At 46.8% G+C, this 19546-nt stretch overlaps 3 protein-coding genes across 8 annotated transcripts in view; 2 read left to right on the top strand and 1 right to left on the bottom strand.

Moving 5' to 3' along the window:
• Positions 1-1778, top strand: part of stab2 (stabilin 2) — a 41113-nt gene extending 39335 nt beyond the window's left edge. For both annotated transcript variants that reach the window (XM_040143226.1, XM_040143219.1), the window contains exons 67-69: positions 20-151; positions 863-973; positions 1296-1778. In XM_040143226.1, the coding sequence (XP_039999160.1) occupies positions 20-151; positions 863-973; positions 1296-1355 (303 nt within the window). In that variant the 3' untranslated portion in view covers positions 1356-1778. The remainder of the gene's footprint in view (positions 1-19; positions 152-862; positions 974-1295) is intronic.
• Positions 1779-2077: 299 nt separating this feature from the next.
• ovch1 (ovochymase 1) lies at positions 2078-8385 on the bottom strand. 3 transcript variants are annotated; one of them, XM_040143239.1, is made up of 13 exons: positions 8099-8215; positions 7689-7775; positions 7159-7342; positions 6814-6889; positions 5886-6075; positions 5656-5795; positions 4668-4818; positions 4540-4581; positions 4062-4284; positions 3828-3985; positions 3579-3677; positions 3149-3285; positions 2079-2593 (listed from the first exon to the last, which is right to left on the bottom strand). In XM_040143239.1, exons 1-13 carry the CDS (start codon positions 8181-8183, stop codon positions 2432-2434), a joined length of 1734 nt encoding a protein of 577 aa, XP_039999173.1. In that variant the 5' UTR covers positions 8184-8215; the 3' UTR covers positions 2079-2431. The 3 variants fall into 3 exon arrangements, with proteins under 3 accessions (XP_039999190.1, XP_039999173.1, XP_039999182.1); XM_040143248.1 differs by lacking the exon at positions 8099-8215 and adding an exon at positions 8222-8385 and having other exon boundaries at positions 2080-2593; XM_040143256.1 differs by lacking the exons at positions 5656-5795; positions 5886-6075 and having other exon boundaries at positions 2078-2593.
• Positions 8386-9226: 841 nt separating this feature from the next.
• parp12b (poly (ADP-ribose) polymerase family, member 12b) lies at positions 9227-18025 on the top strand. 3 transcript variants are annotated; one of them, XM_040143304.1, is made up of 8 exons: positions 9227-9798; positions 11171-11306; positions 13600-13864; positions 14041-14136; positions 14835-14961; positions 15053-15221; positions 15524-15644; positions 16165-18025. In XM_040143304.1, exons 1-8 carry the CDS (start codon positions 9479-9481, stop codon positions 16263-16265), a joined length of 1335 nt encoding a protein of 444 aa, XP_039999238.1. In that variant the 5' UTR covers positions 9227-9478; the 3' UTR covers positions 16266-18025. The 3 variants fall into 3 exon arrangements, with proteins under 3 accessions (XP_039999238.1, XP_039999226.1, XP_039999247.1); XM_040143292.1 differs by having other exon boundaries at positions 9227-9813; XM_040143313.1 differs by lacking the exon at positions 16165-18025 and adding an exon at positions 15817-15851 and having other exon boundaries at positions 9227-9813.
• The last annotated feature ends 1521 nt before the right edge of the window (positions 18026-19546 follow it).

The following is a 19546-nucleotide window of genomic DNA, read 5'->3' as shown; positions in this document are numbered from 1 at the left end:
TCTCTGATTGGCTCTGCAGATGCACGCGGCACACAAGGCGGGGATGGGAGTTGGAGTGGTGCTGCTGATTGTTTTGGTGGCAGGAGTCATCTTTGTTGGATACCACTTCTACACCCACACCACCAAACCTTTCCAGTTCCACTACTTTAAGGTCAGAGACAGAGAGAGACCATGTTTGTCAATCCAGCACTTTGAGTTTTCTACAGTGTTTCAGTTGAGACATACCTCAGATGTCAGGTTGAAATGATCTCAGCACATTTCATATTGTGGCTGTAAGCAACATTGCAATCACTTGGGGATGTTAGCAGGAGTTTATGCTGGTAGCCATATTGTCAGCATGTCTATTGCTCACAGTATAATACATTTATTTTAATTTGTATAATATATTTTTAGTATCAGTATAGTGCATTTGTTTTTCGTTAGTATTAGTAAAAGACATTTGGTCTTTATTGAAATACCTTTACTGTGTAAGACATTTGTTAAAAGAAGTGTTAAGCATTAGTATGTGTTAGTCTTTATAGTATTTATTAGTATGAGTATTTAAAATGTTTTTTTAATATGTTTTTACCATTAGAATAATACCATCTTCACTATTATCAGTGGTATACCGTCGTAGTACTAGCTACTGCATTTATTAGTATTAGCTCAATGCATTTACTGTATTCAGTGAAAACATTTTCAGTTTAACATAAAACCATATGATTAAATGTGTAAGACTCATTTGTCTGTTTTAGCATTAGTCTGACACATTAATTAGGGTTAGTTTAGTATCAGTCTAATATCATTTTAGCTGTTAGTAAAAGACACCGAATAGTGTTAGATACAAACATGTCTTAGTTCTGACCTCTCTCCTGTTTGTCAGGAGGATGAATGCGAGGAAGAGGCTCCACCCGCAGACAGCAGTCGCAGCATCTGTAACCCGGTTTATGAAGCAGCTCCAGAACCTGCCGAGTCCAGCGCGTCTGATGTCGCAGTGAGTCGGCAGCCGAGTCATGGTTCACTATAAACGCAGTAATCAGTTAATGCAACGATGGCCAACGGGTCCTCGTTTCTCAAATGTAAAGACTTGCTTGCTTTTGTCTTATTCCACATTTGCATCAATTAAAAACATTATGGGGTCGTAAAATGGTTACGTGTCAGAGGTCATCTTAAGATTTCACTTTGTCATTAACACTGACGTTTATAGACTGAACAAATGAGTCATAGATTGACAATGACTATAATTTAAGTTACATCTGTAGTTTCAGGCTAAATAACCAGTACAGAGGTGTTAACTGCAGACTTACTGTTTGCAGGCGGACGACAAACACAAGGTGGTGAATGGAGGATCGTATGACCTGCTGCAGGACAGCTGAGGGAAGCTGCTGCTGCTCCCGCTGCTCCCTGCTGGACTGGAACCCTCACAACTGTTTTTATACCTCTAAGAAGTGAAAACCCTCGGAGCAGCTGATTTAACACCGGATCCTGTTTCAGGGTTCGCAGCTGTGTTCTTTTTTTGAGAACTGACGGACGGCATCACCTACCCTCGCAGAAAACCAACACTATTGATGCATTCAGGTGCTCTGAATCAACTTTAAAAAGTCTGAAATCTCCAGAAACAACTGTTTCTACCCAGGTTTGTTGCCAGGAAAGCCTCTGTTTTTTGCTCTATTTGTTTGGAAAGTTTAAACCTTGTTTACCATTTTAGATTAATCTGTAAACATAGAAAATTCAGTGAGGATTCATGTATAACTGAAAAGTTAGAGGTTGATTTAAAAAAAAAAAAAAAATCATGAAGATTTGTGCTCTATTTTTTGTTTCTAGTGTTTTTTTTTCCCCTGCCGTCAAATAAAACCCAGACATAAAACACCAGCAAGAGTTACAGTAAACTCCAGTGAAAACCCTGGACCACTGATTCACTGTAGGAAAATATGGGAGAATAAAGGCAAAACTTGAAGACACAGATTACTTCTGTGGCCAATAAGCAACAAAGCACATTCAGAAAAGTTTTGAAAATTTCTATTCACATGAAAAGACACATGATTAGACAATGTTTGAAACACCTTTAAGTCAAAGTTTTATACAGAATTTTAGTTTATCGAAAGATAGAAGATAATTCTGAAATCTGGACTTAAACATGCACTTTGTCAAAAATTGCTATCAAACTGCAATTTTCCTTTGAATTTAGTGCCACATCTTGATTCTGGACCAAACAAGGGTCGGGGCTTGTTCAAGACCTTCCGGGGAACTCGGCAGAATTAGATTGTTGGAATAGTCATTCCACGATGAATATTTGGTACAGGATGAAAATGTCTTGGTCATCAACCACTAAACCAATTAAACATGATTCAAGGAGACTGGTGCCTGATGGGGAGATTTGGCCCCAGTTAACGGCTCGGAGGACAAACAGCTTCCAGTTGAATTAGTTTATTTTATAAACAGAACCACTCGTTCAGATGTCCTCGGTCACCTCAGTGATCCATGAACGATAATCGGATATTCTGGTGAAGATGGCCGGTTTGTCTGCATCACAGCGCTGGCTGCCCCACGTGACCACACCAAACAGGAAGTAGGCGCCATGTTTCCGACAGAACAGAGGAGCCCCGGAGTCGCCCTGCAGACAAAACGTAAGGTCTCAATCTTAAGAAGTTACTGGGTTTGTAAGTCAGTCAGAAAAGTGGGGAAAACAAAAAGTTGCTAATGAAAATGGATTCACGACTGGAACTTTCTGTAACTGATCCTTTCTAAACCCCCCACGCTCTTAATCACCGTTAGACACAGCTTTTGTTGTGATTTACAGTATGTGATCGTGTCCACAGAGCAGCTACTGTGATTAAAGAGCCTGTCAGGGCTAACGGAGATTGGTGTTGGGGTTTATGCCACATCCACATCAGTAAAGTCAGGCGGGTTGCATGGGCACAATTACAATATATCCATTAAAAGTGGGTTTAATTACATTCAACAATGGACTTCAGCTGACATTAGGCGTCCACGTTTGATTGGTTTGCAGGAAATTCTCTATGATAAAGCTGCAGTTCGGATGAATCGGAGCTTTCTTGAGAGTTTCTCCGTCATAATTACAACTTGGATAATGACGTGAATACTATTTACAATTCAGAATCTCATGATTACAATAAATCTGATACAACGTGAATATGGCATTAATCACCATGCAGGAGGTGGAGCCTGCGGGATGAGAGCAGATGTGAGAGTCACTGATGAGTCCTCCTCCCCACTTCTCCCTGCAGGTGGTCTGATTAACCAGAGTCAGTCCGACGTGGTGCAGCTCATCCGGATTGATGTCAGCTACACAAGAAATAAGACAAGAGAGCAGCACACGTGCACAAAAGTTTGATTAAAACAGTCAAACGACCACAGCTTTGCTTGTTACAGGAATCCATTTAAGGTTGCATTTCATAGTGCTGAGGAAATTTGGTGGACGTGTCATTGTATGTCCTGAGGATTCAGCCGTTTTACCTCCACAGAGTCGTAAGATCCCAGGTCAAGTATCAGCAGCTGTGACACCTGCTGGTTGTGTGATAACCACAACTTTGAGTCATTCATGTTTCTGGCTGGAAATGTAGAAATTTTCAGGTCACCTGTTGCTTTAGTGGCTCCCCAGCCGGTTGTGAAACAATGCCAGCTGTTATCGAGCTCCTCGTCCTCATCAGGGACACAAACTGGACACACATTAGAGCCTGGAGACAGAACCGGAGGACACACGCAGCCTCAGTATAGAGCTGGAACAACATTGTACACAACATACCTTATATGATACTAGGGGGAAATTTAAGTGTAAAACATTGAGTTTCAGAGTTTGTGCGGTATATTTTTTTAAGCGTTCCTACTGAATCTGGCCGTCACACTGAGGTGGAGCAGAGACAGGTCCGATTTTGGAGGGAAGCTGCCGTCCTGTGGCAGGTTGAAGACTTCATCCACCGGGACGACTTGAGACGATGTGAAGCGGAGGTCATGAATTCCCAGGGCCACCACGTCCTCTTTGGCTCTACGGTGGAAGATAAAGGTCAGCAGTAACAGTAGTGCTGGAAGCTGCGCTCAGCGGCGCTCCTGCGACACTTTACCTGACGTTGCAGTGTTTAGCGGTGATGACCCAGCGGCGGTGGATGAGCACCCCGCTGCAGTAGTGGCGTCCATTGGACTGCAGACTGACCTGCCACGGCCAGAAGAAGGGGCAGGACTCAGTCACGTTCCCCACAGACACCTCACCATCCTGGGACACGGAGAGACCAGCGAGGCCTGGAGCACGATCACAGCTGGAGTTCTGTCGCTTACCGCACCTGTCCTCTGTCACCCAGGGGAACAATATAACCATACGGGGGTAGATTGAGGAATTCAGCATTATGTTTTGTTTTCTTTATAAATAATAACACCGAAAGTTGATTCATTTCAGATCTGTACGGATGGAGTTCAGGTTCTCCCCAGCAAGTAAGTGTAGTGGGTCAGCATAATACAGAAATATTATATAGAAATAAGATTAAAAATAATAGTTTGCAATTGAAAAACAAACTTTCTAGATGAAAAGACTAAGGTTAAACATACCTTCATTAGTGAGGTCATCCGCATACATTACGTTCTGATCATCTAATGAGGAACAGAACATGAGCTCTTCAGACAGAATCCATCTCTTACAGGTAAAATCTCAGGTGTTGATTATCTGAGGAACTTACTCATCATGTCATAGATCCACTGAGTGTGTTGCTGGATTTTGGTGTAGACCCCTGGTCTTCTGACTCGTCCACAACCGACTCCCCAACTCACCAGACCTGCCAACTCATACCTGCTGCCAGTGAAGCAGGACAGAGGACCTCCGGAGTCCCCCTGAGACACAGGAGACAATGTTACAGTGACAACATGAGACAGAGACAAGAGTGGATAAGAAGAGATGAGACGGGACAATAAAAGAGACAAAAGAGGACAACGAAAAAGCAAGACAGCATAAGAAAGAGACAAGATGGAATGAACAACAAGACAACATTTAGAGAGATGAAACATGTCAAAAAAATGGGAGGACAAATATATCACAGGAGAAGAGACCAGACAGGACGATAAACAGTCAAGACAGGATACCCAAGATAAAAGACAGCATGAAAAACAACAGGATGATAGAGATGAGATAGTACATCAAAGATACAAGACAAGAAAAGATGGAACCAGTTAATGACAAACGAGCAACAAGACAGCAGCAGAAAAGGACAAGAGCAAGACGAGAGTGAAGACAGGACAACAATGAAACAAGATGGTATGAGAAAGCTTTACAAAATGGCGAGACTAAGTGGAGACAGGATGATTACGAGACGAGACGTGACAAAGAAACGAGACAGGACAAGAAAGAGATGAGGATGGTGGGGAGACAAATCAGGGCCATGAAAAGAAGACGGGACAACAAAGAAACGAGATTGTCATCCTCTTGGTCACCCTGACAGCAAGATTTTGAGACAACGATGAGGATGACATCGAAACAAGGAAGAATGGTGGAGAGGAAGGACAGGACAGCAAGGATACAACACCGATCCTATTATTTGGACTCTAAAGTCATCAAATCTCTCTCTCTCTCTCTCATGTCTCCGACTAGTCCTAAGTGCTTCTGAGTCCAGATTCTGAGCTTGTATGGTCTTTCTTGACCCTTTTCGGACTCTGGAGGTGCTCAGGTCTAACCTGACAGGCATCGGCTCCTCCTCCGTCCTTCCCAGCACAGAACATGGAGGACCTGATCCTCCCCAGGTAGTACCGGTTACAGACTTCAGGGGGCAGGATGGTCACATTCACCTCCTGCAGTCTATTAACTCGGGGACCATCTGGTGAAAAAGCCAGAAACATCCTGTCAGCTCAGATTCAGCCTCAAGAGTTCTTGGGTTTTCTAGAAAGGAGTCTAAACATGTCCTCACTCTCTCGGGTGGAGCCCCAGCCGGTGATGGTGCACTTCCTGAAGAGAGGTAGCGGAGTCATCCAGATGTCAATGGGTCTGACGAACTGGTTGAAGACCAGAGGCTGCTGCAGCTTCAGCAGAGCCATGTCACACTCTTTAGTCCGAGTGTTGTAGCCGTAATGATTGACGATCGCTGAGACTCCGACCAACTGAACAGTGAGTTTACAGAAGAACTGAGTTTCTGTTCCTTTATGAACGTTCACGCCAAGAATTTTCTGCTTTTTTTCCTTCTTATTTTTATAATTTCGTTCATCATTCTCAACAGTAGTGAAAAACAACACATTTTTGCACAACATAAGTCCTGTGGATTTTGTTTCCCCATCACTTACACTATTAAGAGGGGCTTCCACCGTGGTGATGATTACAGCAAGAAAAACCTGCTACAGTGCTCATGTGGACTCCTGACTGCAGTTTTGAGACTGACTTTCATAGAAAAATTGTGAATTTGTCCTTTTAAGTACTTTGGTTTCCTAACCACAGAGGATTCAGGATCCTCTGAGGTTAAGGAAAGATGGTTTCCCACACAGACACATATTTAGTTGCCGTCATTGTCAGAAAAAAAAAAAAAAAGAAAAAGAAAAACTTTGTCATTGAACACTATACTGACGTGTCCACGGACCACTGGTTGAAAAAACGTGATTAAGACCCTTATTCAGACAGGAAGACTTTACCGAATGCCAGTTAGATTGTCAAGGTTGACTTTATTGTCCCCCCTTAGAGAAAACTGTCTTGGATTAAAAGGAACTGCTGCATAAAACCAAACATCTGCCGAAAACACATTAAATAAACACAAGCGCACACACACACACGGACACCAGCCAGAGATAAAATAAAACAAATCAGTCACAGTCCATCTGATCCATCAAAACGGACTGCGTGTTTCTGACCTGTTGTCCAGGTTCCTGAGGATTATCCAGGTCGTGTTTTCCAGCGACAACTGTCCAGAATGAGGCTTTCTTGAACCTGCAAACAGGTTTCATTCATCAGCTGTTTGGACTCTGGCTGGAGACGGTCTGACACGATTAGCGCTCGCTTACTGTAGCATTTGAAACCGTGACGTTTTAGGCAGAAATCAGTTCATTTCAACAGCGGTGAAGAAAACTGATCAAGGGCTTTTCCATAAATTCAACTTTGGTGAAATCTGACATGGAAATGCTCCGTAGGCCAATCAGGAGTCAGAACTAATCAGAACTAATCCTGGTCTAACTCAGCAGATGTTGATGACCTCTGACCTTTTGAAGCAGTGCGCGGCAGAGATAACCCACTGTGGGCCGATGATGGCCCCCCCACAGGCCGGCATGGAGGCAAAACGAAGAGAAACCTGCCAGGGCCACGAGTGAGCCCAGGCCTCCTGACCCCCGATGATCCTGGACTCCATCTCCTGCTCTGGACTGAAGGACCGAACCCCTGCCAGGTCTGGGGTGGCATGTTGAAAGAGTTAGTTCAGTGAGTTAGAACAACCAAGACTGCTGCCACAGAGAAACCACAGGGTTTAATCAAAAAGGTTGGAGTTAGCACTGAAAAGCTCATCTGCTTATCTGAGTATGTTTTATTTTTTAACAATTAATGATGCGTTACAAAATTCAAAAAAAGAATTGTAAAAAAAGCTTTTTACTAAATAAACAAAGAAAAAACGTTCATTATAAAAGTATTTTAGCACATAAGTTTTTCATCTGTGTTAGGTCAGATCCATAAATAAAACATTTGATCAAATTATCGACATTTAACATGTTTAAACCAGTTGTTACTGTATTGAATGTACCAGTGAATCCAAAGTGTCCAGAGAAAGTTCCATGTTCCTGCAGAACAGTTTCATTTACCGTCACATTCAGCGGATTCGGGTCTAAATCTGCAGACGAAGAGGAAAACGTCTTCAGATGTTAACTGGTTCATCTCTCATTTATAAACTCGCTCAACCTAGTTTCAGATTTATCTAATAAATAAAGTTGTGTGCAAGTTTAAGTCACGACATCAGCAAATGTCATGCCTTTGAACTAAATTAATCTGTTTGAATGCTTCAAACTGCAACTGGGTTCGCTCTTCACTGTCGTGAAATGACAGTTGAACAGATTTGAATCTCTGCTTCAATCCGACCAAGGATCAGAAAAGTCCCGGATTAAGTCAAACTCCGTGATGGTTTTAAATCTACAGCACATGAGAGCAGATCCCCACCTGCCGCCGTGTGGTTGCGGTCGGTCCTGTTTGATGGTTTCTGACTAAATTCAGCTGCACAAACGGAAAATCCCCGTTTAAACATAGAACTAAAAACGGTAGAACGTGAAATGCGTTCCTCACCTGTCTGCAGCGTAAACAGACAAACGGACAGAAGACAGATCAGAGACAGCATCGTGTCCAAGCCACGTCTTGATCTGCTGTGACTCAAACACCAAACTCTTCATTAGTCGCCCGCTTCAGTCACACCTGTGTGATTAGAGACACCCGGAGGTCAGACCGCTCCCGAACCGGAGCCCTGTTGGTCTGCGTTCAGGGCCGGTGCGTGCAAAGCCACGCAGCCACGTCTCATTCTTAAACGCATCAAAATTAGAAGTGACTGCGCTTTTATTTTTCCATCAAAGAAAGAGTGCGACGAAGAAAGTGTTCAGACTCGGTTTTTGCTCCCAAACTGAAACTGATTTCGGTCTATAAGCACGCGACGGTTTGGGAAGAAATGTTGTGTGTTTACAACAGAAAGAAGAGAAAGTGACGAATAAAAACAAAGGAGAGAAAAAGGGTGAAACACGAAAGACACAGTCGACGAGAAGTGAAGTCGCTCTGGCGGGTGTACACCTGGTCCAGCTGGACCAGGTAAACCCCGTCACATTCATGTTTGGACAGATGATCCGAGTCAGAGTCGGTCCGTTTCCGTTTATCTGGATTCGAGATCTGCGGTCCTCCTCCTGGCTTCAGCGTGTCCGCCCGACTGCTCTGCCCCTCCCACCGCCTGTCTCTGGGAGGAGGCTGCAGGTGAACTGCGTTACCCGTTCTCCACACACGGCGAGATGTGGCTGATAGATGAAGCTCTCGGTTGCCTGGTTACAGAGCGGAGCGTGAGGTCGTCCGACCCGCGCTCGGGGCAGCCGACACACAAATCCATGACGTGTTTGGTGAAGTGTGAGCTCAGCGGGCTTCTCGGAGGCTACTTCGTCATTTAAAGTCCTGTCCATCTAAGATGGAGGTCTCCCTCGTCGCACACAGGCTGCGGTCCGCTCCGCAGCTCAGGTGAGACATGAAAGCGAGTCTCTCCGATTGGCTGAACGAACGACCGCGTGGAACAGCGCTCAGGTGGTTCCGGGGGGCCGACAGGTGCCGACAGGTGCGGGCCAGAGGCCGGCCTCCCTCCCTCCAGCCCGCTGCGGTCTGCAGCTTTGGAACCACCAGACCAGGGACCCGTAGCGCGGGAAGCGCTTTCTCTTTCCTCGTCCTCTGTTTCCGGACGTGGCGTGCTTTTATTGTGACAGTCTCAGAGCGGATGTGTGCTTGCCGTGGAGCCGTCGGCCCTCCCCGGTGAATCCGCACATCCTCAGTGAGTGAGAGGCCCGCCGATCGGTCGACATGTCCCGCTACAGCCGGGAGATCCTGCTGGCCACCAGCTTCCTGTGCGGCAGCAGAGGAGCCATGCAGCTGCTGGAGCTGTACCGGAAGCTGCTGCAGCGCTGCGACATCACCGAGGAACAGTTCTGCCTGATCGTGCGGCAGTGTCCCCGCTTCCTGCTGGTCCGCGCCCCGGCGGGGGACGGCGGGGAGCGGCCGGAGGACTGCACGGTGGTGGCGAAGACGTCGCTGCGGCTGTGCAGGAGCTACGGGCGGGAGGAGCAGTGCGGGGAGTGCCAGCAGCTGCACCTCTGCAAATTCTTCATCTACGGAAACTGCAGGTTCGGCAAGGGCAGGTGAGCCGCGCTCACGCGCACAGGTGTGTCCGTGGCGCAGTCAAGAGGTTCGGTTTCTCCTCAGTCGGAGTCCTGGCAGCAGCGGAGGGATTCACGCGGTTATTTTCCTCCGCTACCGGCGCAGGAAACTGGCTCTATTCTCTTTGTTTGGCCCGCTTTCTTCCAGGCTTCCGTAGTGGTTAGACAACGGTGAACGGACGGACGCTGTGCTGATGCGGTCGCTGCTCGCGAGCTTTGATTGCCCGTCTTCTCATCCTGTCGATCTCCGGGGACTACTTTATCTTCGCTCCGCCGCGGACCGATACGCGCCTCCCGCAGCGGTGAAGAGAAACGAAACTTAGGGAAAAGTGAGGCTGAGCGTTTCGGCGGATGCTGATGATAAAGTCCGATCCTCCGATCGCGGTCACACCTACAAAGAGTCCAGGGTCGTGACAAACGCTTTACCTGTCGTCGGCCGGTCGAGTCCGATGCGCAGCGAAACGAAACTTAGAAACGAAAAGAAACCGACGAGCAGGTGTCAAGCTTCATCAGAAATCTTTCCTGGTGGATTATCTGCTGATTTCCGGTTTTAAAACCATGCTCGCATGTCGCTGGGGGTGTTGTGGTGTGTATCTCAGTTCCCCTGTTCGCACTGGCTGCGCAGAGCCCCCCCCCCCCAGGTGTGAGAAGTCTCCCCGCACTTAGCGAGGGACTCCACCAGACCCAGTCTGGCACCTGGAGCGGAGGTTTTCAGACCCACTGTTCCTCTGCGGCAGCTCGACGACAAACTGTGAAAAGGAAACGGGGAGATTTTGAACGAAACCCGGTAACGAAGCTCCGTGTGAACCTCAGCCCGACGTCAGGCGGACGACGGAGGGTTCAGTCTTCCGTCGCTTACCGGTGTGAACAGGAGGACCGAGCCCACCTACGACACCGGGACAGGGTCGTGGGGGTGTGAGCGGATCGCGAAGGGGGCTGTTGGTCCCCACGCATCAGACCAGCTGCTCTCGGGTGGAAAGTCGCTCGTTCGTTTTCACTGCAGTTTGTGTTTAAATGCACATCTGGGCTACGTGACTCGAGTGTTTCCGTTGCGACTTCCCACCTGGCAGCCGGAAGTTGCTTTCAGTTCCCGAGATTATCATTTTACAATCAAAGCATGTGATTCGTTAAAAACAGGATTTTTTTCTTCAGTAAACAACGGATATAACTGTATGTATAGTAGTTCAAACCAGCACCGGCAGGATGGCGCGTGTGTGTGCGTGCGTGCGTGTCTGTGTGCGTGTGTGCGCGTGTGTGCGCGTGCGTGTTGCTGAAGGAACATGTCACCCAGTTAAAACCCACTGATCTCAGATCATCAACGTTGCTGTTGTTCTCACAGGAAACCGTGTAAATTCTCCCACGACATTCGATCAGGTCACAACTATCGATTACTGAGAGAGTGCACGCTTCACGAGCTGGACGAGGACGACCTGTTCCTGCTGCTGCTGCAGAACGACCCCGCGCTGCTGCCGGAGGTGACACACACTCACACCTGGCGCGCCTGGCGCACCTGGCACACCTGGCACACCTGGCCTACTTTTTCTGACCGCTGGTGTCGCTTATATGTCGGCCAATGAGTAAAAGTGAATGACGTGTCTCAGACGTCTCCATCGGGGGACACGTTAGTAGACCAGGACCTGGGCACAGACAGTTAGAGGTGCTGCAGATGGTTTAAAGATGCCCCTCGACTTCATTATTCTGGGGACGAGGAGAGGAATCTCAGCGGCCGCTTCTGGTCCACGTCGAGGGTTTTTACATGGACGTTAGTGTCCCGGTTCCGTAGTTGCCCGGTGGGTTTTTGGGGAACCCTGGTCGTGCGGTGAACATGTGAACTTAGCTCTGACGGTACAGAAACGAGATGTGGAGAAATCACTGAGCACAAGTTTGATTTAACGAGTTCACACCCGGCGACGCTGCGAGAGACACGCGGTGGAAACATGACCCGCTCGTCGGGAATAACACGAGGATGAAAAACAATCAGATATCAGACTCCGACCGCTCGGGACTCTGATCCCGATCGTGATATTCCCAATTCTGACCGAGCGGCGTGACTTTCAGCGGGAAATGTTGGTAACCAGAGCTGGAAATAACATAGATTTCCATTATTGATTACTTATATTTAAAACACCGATCGGTTCCGAGGTGACGTCTTCAAATGTCGCCAACGGAGATTCACTTCACTGTGATGTCAAACCGACAAACACCGAAAATCCGGGACCTCGGAGAAACTGGCGGGGAGGAATGTTTGGTTGAAAAATGAAGTCAAATCCGAGTCGATCGCCTGTTCGACAGAAAACGAATAGCAACTATTCCGAGAGAAATCCCGGTTTTAGCCTTTGAAACGTGTCAGGTTTTCCCGTCACGGTAAGCTGGTCCGTTTTGGGTTTTCGGCTGGCGTCACTCTGGACTCCCAGAAACTAAGGTGGACGTTAGTTGTCGTTTTACAGACCGGTCCGTCCCGGAAATAATCCAGGTCCCTCAGTAGAGACCGTAAGCGTTAGTTGCAGCCGACAGTCTTTGGCTCTGCCCCGTCTTTAAAATCCAAACGTATGTGCTGCGTTTTTGTAAAATAACAAACGTCAGCTGATAGATCGTCGTTAATAACGCACCTTCAATCGTTTTATTACCGGTGTGTCGGTCGGACTCCAGCTGTATCTGAAGCTGAATTCTTCCGTCTGATCTTCAAACATGTTTGTGTTGCAGGTGTTTCTGCAGCTAGTCTGGCCAAAGGGAAATGTTTGCGTGCTCGCTTGCTTTCGCGCTTTTCCCTCCTCTTTTCTGGAGAGGGAGGGTCCAGAGTAGTTTCTGTCCTGACTCTTATGGATGGGAGGAGAGGATGAAGAGCAGTTTATGGAAAGAGAGGACAGAGGAGAGAGAATATGAGAGAGTAGGCCGACCTTCACGTCTTGAGGCCGTAGCAGCGAAAAAGCTCTGCGGCCACAATGTAAAAGCCCAGAGAGGGTGAAGAAGAACCCGATGAAGAGAAGCCTTGAGGATCCAGAAAGAAGAAGTTAAAGAAAAAAAGGAAAAGAGGACAAATCAAAGAAATAAAAAAGAAAAAACGAAAGGTGTCCTGTTGACTGAGGGAAGTTTCCAAAGAGGTAAAGTAAAACACTTGCGCTGTCAGGTTCGACTGTTTTCATACCAAACACCAAACGGTGGTTTGCACCAAACGAAAATACGAGATGTGTTCTCATAACGACTTAACTTCTCATAATGACAAAACAAGGAAATCTGTGTCTCATAACCTTTTCATCGATCCAAGGCTTTTTCCTTTCATCAAGAGGTTAGAAATACCAGAACTCTCGTGTTGTGTGAAAACTCTTTCAAGATCTCGTCATTTTCATGATTGTGAGCTTCTGAGAAAACTGCCTCTTTTAATTATGAGATCTTTATTCTGCCGTTATTGAATCTAAACATTGGGAGAAAAGAAGGGTCCATCGCGAATTGGAGAAAAGTATCTCCTACAAACATGAGCTTTATCTCATAATAGCGAGACCTCATAATCTCAAGATCCGTGTCTATGGGCTCTTCGTGTTGAAATTAGACATCGGACAAAGATTTCGAGATTACGCAGGAAATTTGTGTCCAAAACCAAGATCTTTATTTCCTAACGAAGAGACGTTAAGTCACAGTTACAGGAAACATCTCTTTGTGTTCTTGGGTCGTTTTCCTTTCATCCCCCCATCCCTCTGGTGTTACACCATGTTTCCTGGCAGCTGCTTTAATCCCCCGTTCTGTATGTTTCTGGATTCCGTCTCGTCTCAGGTGTGTTTGCACTATAACAAAGGCTCCGGTCCTCACGGCTGCTGCACCTTCCAGAGCGCCTGCACCAAAGTTCACCTGTGTCAGCACTTCGTTCAGGGCGACTGCATGTTCGGGGCCAAGTGCAAACGCCAACACGCCATCGACGATCACGGCCGCCGCATGCTGGAGGACAGGGGGCTGAGCGGCGACATCATCCACAATCTGCCCTTCATCTACAGGAACATCCACCACCTGACCGCTGCTCCTGCCGCCACCTCACCCACGGGTGAGGCTAACACACCTGCTGGCTGAGTATTCGGCTCTGGGGGGGCACAGACGGGTCCTTCACACAGCCATTTAGACAGAAAAAATCCGTGAAGCTGTCGGAGTTTATTTTCCGAGATGATTCTCGTCCGGTTGCTTTTCACCAACGTGGCTCTTCTTGTCTCGTCTTTCTGTCAGAGAATATTCCGGATGCTTTCTGTAAACCTGCTGCTCAGACAGACGAGACGGACGACATCTGTCTGCACTTCATCAGAAACAGCTGCAAGTTTCACAGTGAGTTCGTTTCTAGATTTTCATCTGATGGCTTTGCTCTGGTCGCACCGAGAGGAAACGACACACACCTGATGTGTTTGTCGCCTGATCCACAGCTAAAGCTGGGATCTGCTCTGAAAGCTCTCCCGTCATATCATCTCTGGTCTGTGACTTCCACCAGATGGCTGCAAAGAGTCAAAGGTGTCGCTCCGTGTCTCGGTCCTGAGCCACACGCTGATTCTCGGCAGGTCTACAGTCTGAGACCGTTGACTCCAAACGACGCTGTAAAAACGTCCCGTTTGGTGCAAAATGGTTAAATGTGTTGATTTCCTGTGAACTAACTCAGAGGAAAAAAGGGTAGTGTGTCACACATACTGACCTCTGGAGTAATGTCCTTCCTTTACGAGTCATTCAAGGAATACCGTAACCTTTTTAATTTGTACTCATTCATCAGTTTTTATAATAAATGAATTATATATGAAATTTGTTGTTAATTGGTTTGACAATGTGTCATTTCAATAAAGTTAAAGAAAATAAAGTTTCAGATTTATGCTTCATTTGCTCGTCAGCAGAAAACAGCAGATCTGGTTGAGTTGGGTTTTGTTGTCATGTAGACTGATTAAAACTGCTGTTTTTTAAATAGAAGTCTTGTCTGGTTTCGTCTTCACATCTTGAGCGGTGACTGTAGTTGAGTTTTATTTTTGTCTCTCTTTGCGTAGACGAGTGCCGCCGAGTTCACTTCCACCTGCCCTACAAGTGGGAGGTGTTTGACGGCATCAACTGGACGGACCTGCAGCACACGGAGGACATCGAGCGAGATTTCTGCGACCCCTCTAAGACACAGAGGTCAGAGGTCAAGTGCCCCCTGCGGTCTGGTTCGTATTTAATCGGCTCTTAATGAGGCAGCAGCTGAAGCTTCTCTTTTCTGCCTTTGTAGCTCCGGCGATCGGCCCGTCGACTTCTTGACGATGACTCGGGAGTCGCAGCGTGTTCGCCGTCTCTCCACAGTTTCCTCAGTAACAAAGCCACCTCACTACATGCTGACCACGGGGTGGCGGTGGTACTACAGGGGGGACCAGGGAAAGTGGGTGGAGTACGGACAGCCGGTGAGTCGGACTACTGGGGGAAGTTTAAGAATGAAGGTTTGGAGGTCAGAGATAGGTGGACTAGCTGCAGAGGTCTGGGGACTAGCTGCAGAGGTCTGGGGACTAGCTGCAGAGGCCTGGGGACTAGCTGCAGAGGCCTTGGGACTAACTGTAGATGTCTGGGACTAGCCAAAGAGGGCGTAGACAGAGAGAAAGTCCGGGGGTCCCAGAGCTCAGTCTCAACCTGAGGATGGGATGATGCTGGGATCGTAATGTTAGCCCGTTAGCATGCTAACCCCTCTGTGTCTGCACGCTTCCCTCAGGACGACAAGAATCGCACCACATCGGTGACGTCCAGGACTCTGGAGGAGGCGTTTCTGTCTGACAGAACGGCTGAGGTCAGAGTGGTGAAAGGCCTGAGGGAGTACGTCATCAGCTTCAAAGGTACGACTTCTGCCACCTTAGAAGTCCAGAGTCGAGACAGCTAAGTCCCAAATCCAGTCCCAGGTCACGGCAGGCAAGTCTCAAGATCAGACAGTTAAGACCCAACGAAAGTCTTATGTCATGTCAGGTAGGTCTCAAGACAAATCCGAGGTCTTGACAGCAAAGTCTAAAGACATGTACCAAGTCAAATAGCAAGTTGAGTCCAGAGCCAAGACACAAAACACAGGTAGGTCCAAGATCCAAATCAACACAGAGGTTTAAGCCTTGTATTTGAGTCCCGAACAAGTCGTCATCATCACCAAATTTAATATCATTTTCATTTTTCGTACTGAGTAACAGTTAGTTTACAGAAATAATGAATAGTTAAGAACACGTGTATTAATCACGTCCAAGTGAAGGTGATGAATAATTTGTGATTTTTGAGCTGAATGTTTTGCCGTTGCCCAGCAGCTGAATAAATTTACCTTCTTCTTCTTCTTCTCCGCTTCAACTCTGATGTTTCCTGTCTTCCTCACCGCAGACATGTACCAGAGGAACCCCAAACACAACACCAAGAGGAAAGTCCGGCGCCGTCCTCACTTCGTCTCTGTGGCCGAGGTGGAGAAACAAACGGCTCAGTAGAAAAACCACGAACTGGTGTGGTCCTGGCTGACTTGACTGGACCTGAATGAGTGCCTTATCTGGGCTTAGCACTTATGGATTCGTTCCTTGTCTAAGCCGTCACTCCACTGTTTGCTTCAAGTCACTCTGGGACTTTCTCTCCTACTGTTACATGGACGCTTCTGTTACGGTAGATCTGATGGATTTTGAGGCGTTGACGGTCTGTCAGTCAGTCAGTCCTCCACTTTGGTTCAGACTAAAGTATCTCAACAACTTTCACCTCCTGACGACTTGGGTGATGACCTGACTTAAAACCTTGAGTCCTTTCACCAGAGGTTTTCAAACCTTGAGGCGCAAGGGGAGACGTGAAGCGTGAGCCGCAGTTTGCGTCCAAATGAAGACTTCTCGATGTGACTTCCGCTTCCTGAGGATATTATTATCCCTGCTAACAGCTAATTCAGCTACTTTTAATGGGCAGTTTGACTAAATGCAAACAGATATAGGCTTTATGTAATATATGCAACTTCCCACATCCCAAGGTGACGTCTTCACTCGTCTTGTTTTGTCCGACCAACAGTACAAGCTGCAAATGGAGAATCTTTGGTGTTTCAATGCACATTAATCAACATTGACTCTTATTAACAAAATCAGTGTAACTTCATCTTTCATTCAATGTTCATTTTATCAAAGACAAACTGGCAAAAAGACACAAACTTTATATTGGTTATATTTACTTTATGACTTAAGTTAAACAGCAATGAATTTGTTAGCTGACAAAAAATGGAAAATTTTTACCAGTGTAAACCTGAAGGCCATGAGAAACAAAATTATTGGATAAACAATAATATAAGTTTGTGTTTTAAAAAAAAACACATCGTCCTTATCTAAACGTGAAGGGAACCACAACACGTACTGCCGAAGACCAGTTCTGTTCGAAGACCTCAGGAGCTGGAGGTTCCGGTTTCACTTCAGTTCACATCGCTAAAAACGACACAGTGTGCCACAAAAATATCTGATGTCACTGAAAACACCAAGACCGTTTCAAAATGTTAGAAGCTGAGAAAAAAACCTGTTTCATTTTTCATTTCTATGTGTCAAAATAGGATTTTAGTGTTTATATTGACTAGTAAATGTTACTTGGACGGCAGAAGTCAGATGCATTAAATAGCTTTATATTTTTAGTTTATTCACATGTTTGCTACGTTTTTTTTCTTTGATAAAATAGAAAAGCTTCTGTTTTTAATTTAAACTATAACCCACAGATATCCGGGACCTTGGTGTGTGGACTATTTACTTTGTATTGTAGTGGTTATTTTCTGAATGTAGCCGTTTGTAGCTCGGTCACCGTTTATTCAGGCTGGTGTTTGGTTCGTTTTCATCAAGCGTTTTATCCATTCAATCACTCATTTGTTTGTGGTGCTGGTTTAATATCCATGTGCACATATTTAGCCGTTAGTGTGTGGTTTCATTTCAACTTGGCAGCACTTTCCACTGCTGGAAAATAAAGTGAGGCTGTGTAAATGTTGTAAATTTATCTTTCATAATGATATTTGGATAAGAAGAAACGTCTTGGCAGCTTCTCAGATAATCTATTAGTTACAGCAAGAAACGACTTGGCCTGTAACTCCACGCTGCACACCGACACAAGCAAAACAACATACATGTATGCCGTCTGTATTACATACTAATCATCCCACTGTTTTAATTACACAAGAATATCAACTTTACTCTAATACAATCCGAATATTATACAACATGTACAACCTTTCAATGTCACTGCCAATTAAACTTTACAGATTGAAGTGATTTCGCTGAGATTGGATTCTTCTTCTTTAGTTTTCTCGGATCCTCCTTCCACCTGCAGTGTATTTGAATGTTTTCCAGATGAGAGCAGTTTATTCGTCCTTTTGCACCTGATTTTCATTTAGTTTCAGTCTCAGACGGGAATGTTTCCCAGTTTTAGTTTGTAGGAGACATTAAGATGAAGGTTTCGATGTTTGTGGCTCCTTTCTTCTGACAGAGACTGAAAGTTACTGAGGGGAGGAACCACAGTGAGGTTCCGCGGCTCCTTACAACTCCAGAGTCCCTGGTTCATTATCATTTGGTCTAACTGAACTCACCAGGGACTGAAGCCTGACCCAGGATCAGCGTGGAGTCTGTCCCAACATCACATGCTGACCAGTGTCTCAACAGCCAAACTAACGTGGACAAAGTGTCTCCGTCAAATTCAGTCAAACCGACTCAAAGTCATTTAAAAAGTAGTTTTTAATGTTGCACGTTTGAGGTTTCTGGATTTTGTGGCCTTGAAACGACTCGATGAGGTTTTCAGTCGCTTCTGGATCTCGGTGTCTTCTCAGACTGGTTTTGTGTTTTCATGTTGTCACATGATGAACCTGTGCAGACTGGCAGCTGGATCCCCACAGCCTGTCCCAGATCTTTCAGCTGAGGTCCAGGCTCCATCAGGATCAGTCTGGATTCTGCAGAACTGATCCGAGCTCAGCTCAGAGAAAACCTCTGAAAGACAACAAAATGTCGTTTGAATTGCAGATTTGGATCAAATGATGCTCGGCGGGCGGAGCCGGGTCAGACTGGTACGGAGACCGGACGTGCCCTGAATCTGACGGATCCGGGACCGGTACGGACGGATCCAGATCAACGTGCGGAGGAGGACATTTCCATAAAGACGTAGGGGGTGAAGAAGACTGCGGACAGAGAGAGGAGGAAGGTCTGATTCTGCGGGGACTCTCCGCCTCCCCCTTCCCCGCGCAGGGAGCGCGCCGCGCGGCTGTGGAGAGGCGTGACGCGCCCGAACCGCATCTCCAGGATGGCAGGTAGGTCTCATCTCCGACCGCGGGATAAAACGGGTCCCGTAACGTTAGCTAGCTAAACGGCTCGGCTCGGCTCGGCTCGGCTCCCTCTCAATGAAATGCTTTCGTTTTAATCATCGGTAGTAAGAAGGGGGTGGGGCGGGCGGCCGCTGATCTGATCCGCATCGCCGGTGCTCGGTGCCGGTTTTAGCAGCATGGAGGCTCCAGCTGCGGCTGTCGGCACGCTCACAGCCGCCGTTTTGGATCACATACAGAAGGGAGGAGGCTCGGGATGCTCCCGTTCATCAGAAAAACACGGTCGGTTCTTCAAAATCACCGGATCGCGTTGAACCGGAGCCGGACCGGATCGGACCGGACAATTAGGGCACAGATCCTCCGCAGCTCGAACCCCGGGACGGGGACTGTAGAGCGGAATGAAAGCAGCCGTCCTGCCCGCTGAGAGATGTGTCACAGGCCGGGGATGTTAGCGGGTTA

The sequence above is a fragment of the Xiphias gladius genome, chromosome 2 (assembly GCF_016859285.1).
Source record: "Xiphias gladius isolate SHS-SW01 ecotype Sanya breed wild chromosome 2, ASM1685928v1, whole genome shotgun sequence".
Classification (NCBI taxonomy): domain Eukaryota; kingdom Metazoa; phylum Chordata; class Actinopteri; order Istiophoriformes; family Xiphiidae; genus Xiphias; species Xiphias gladius.
Note: the sequence above shows the minus strand (reverse complement) of the source record. Positions and strands in the feature narration are given on the sequence as shown.

Coding starts and splice junctions, on each gene's coding strand:
- ovch1 (XM_040143239.1), bottom strand. CDS start 8,183: ATGTTTAAACGGGGATTTTCCGTTTGTGCAGCTGAATTTAGTCAGAAA. Junction 6,890..7,158: donor GCCGCGCACTGCTTCAAAAG/GTCAGAGGTCAT, acceptor ACCTGTTTGCAG/GTTCAAGAAAGCCTCATTCT. Junction 3,286..3,578: donor GGGAGCCACTAAAGCAACAG/GTGACCTGAAAA, acceptor TTTCTTGTGTAG/CTGACATCAATCCGGATGAG.
- parp12b (XM_040143292.1), top strand. CDS start 9,479: ATGTCCCGCTACAGCCGGGAGATCCTGCTGGCCACCAGCTTCCTGTGC. Junction 11,307..13,599: donor ACCCCGCGCTGCTGCCGGAG/GTGACACACACT, acceptor GTCTCGTCTCAG/GTGTGTTTGCACTATAACAA. Junction 14,962..15,052: donor GACCCCTCTAAGACACAGAG/GTCAGAGGTCAA, acceptor CTGCCTTTGTAG/CTCCGGCGATCGGCCCGTCG.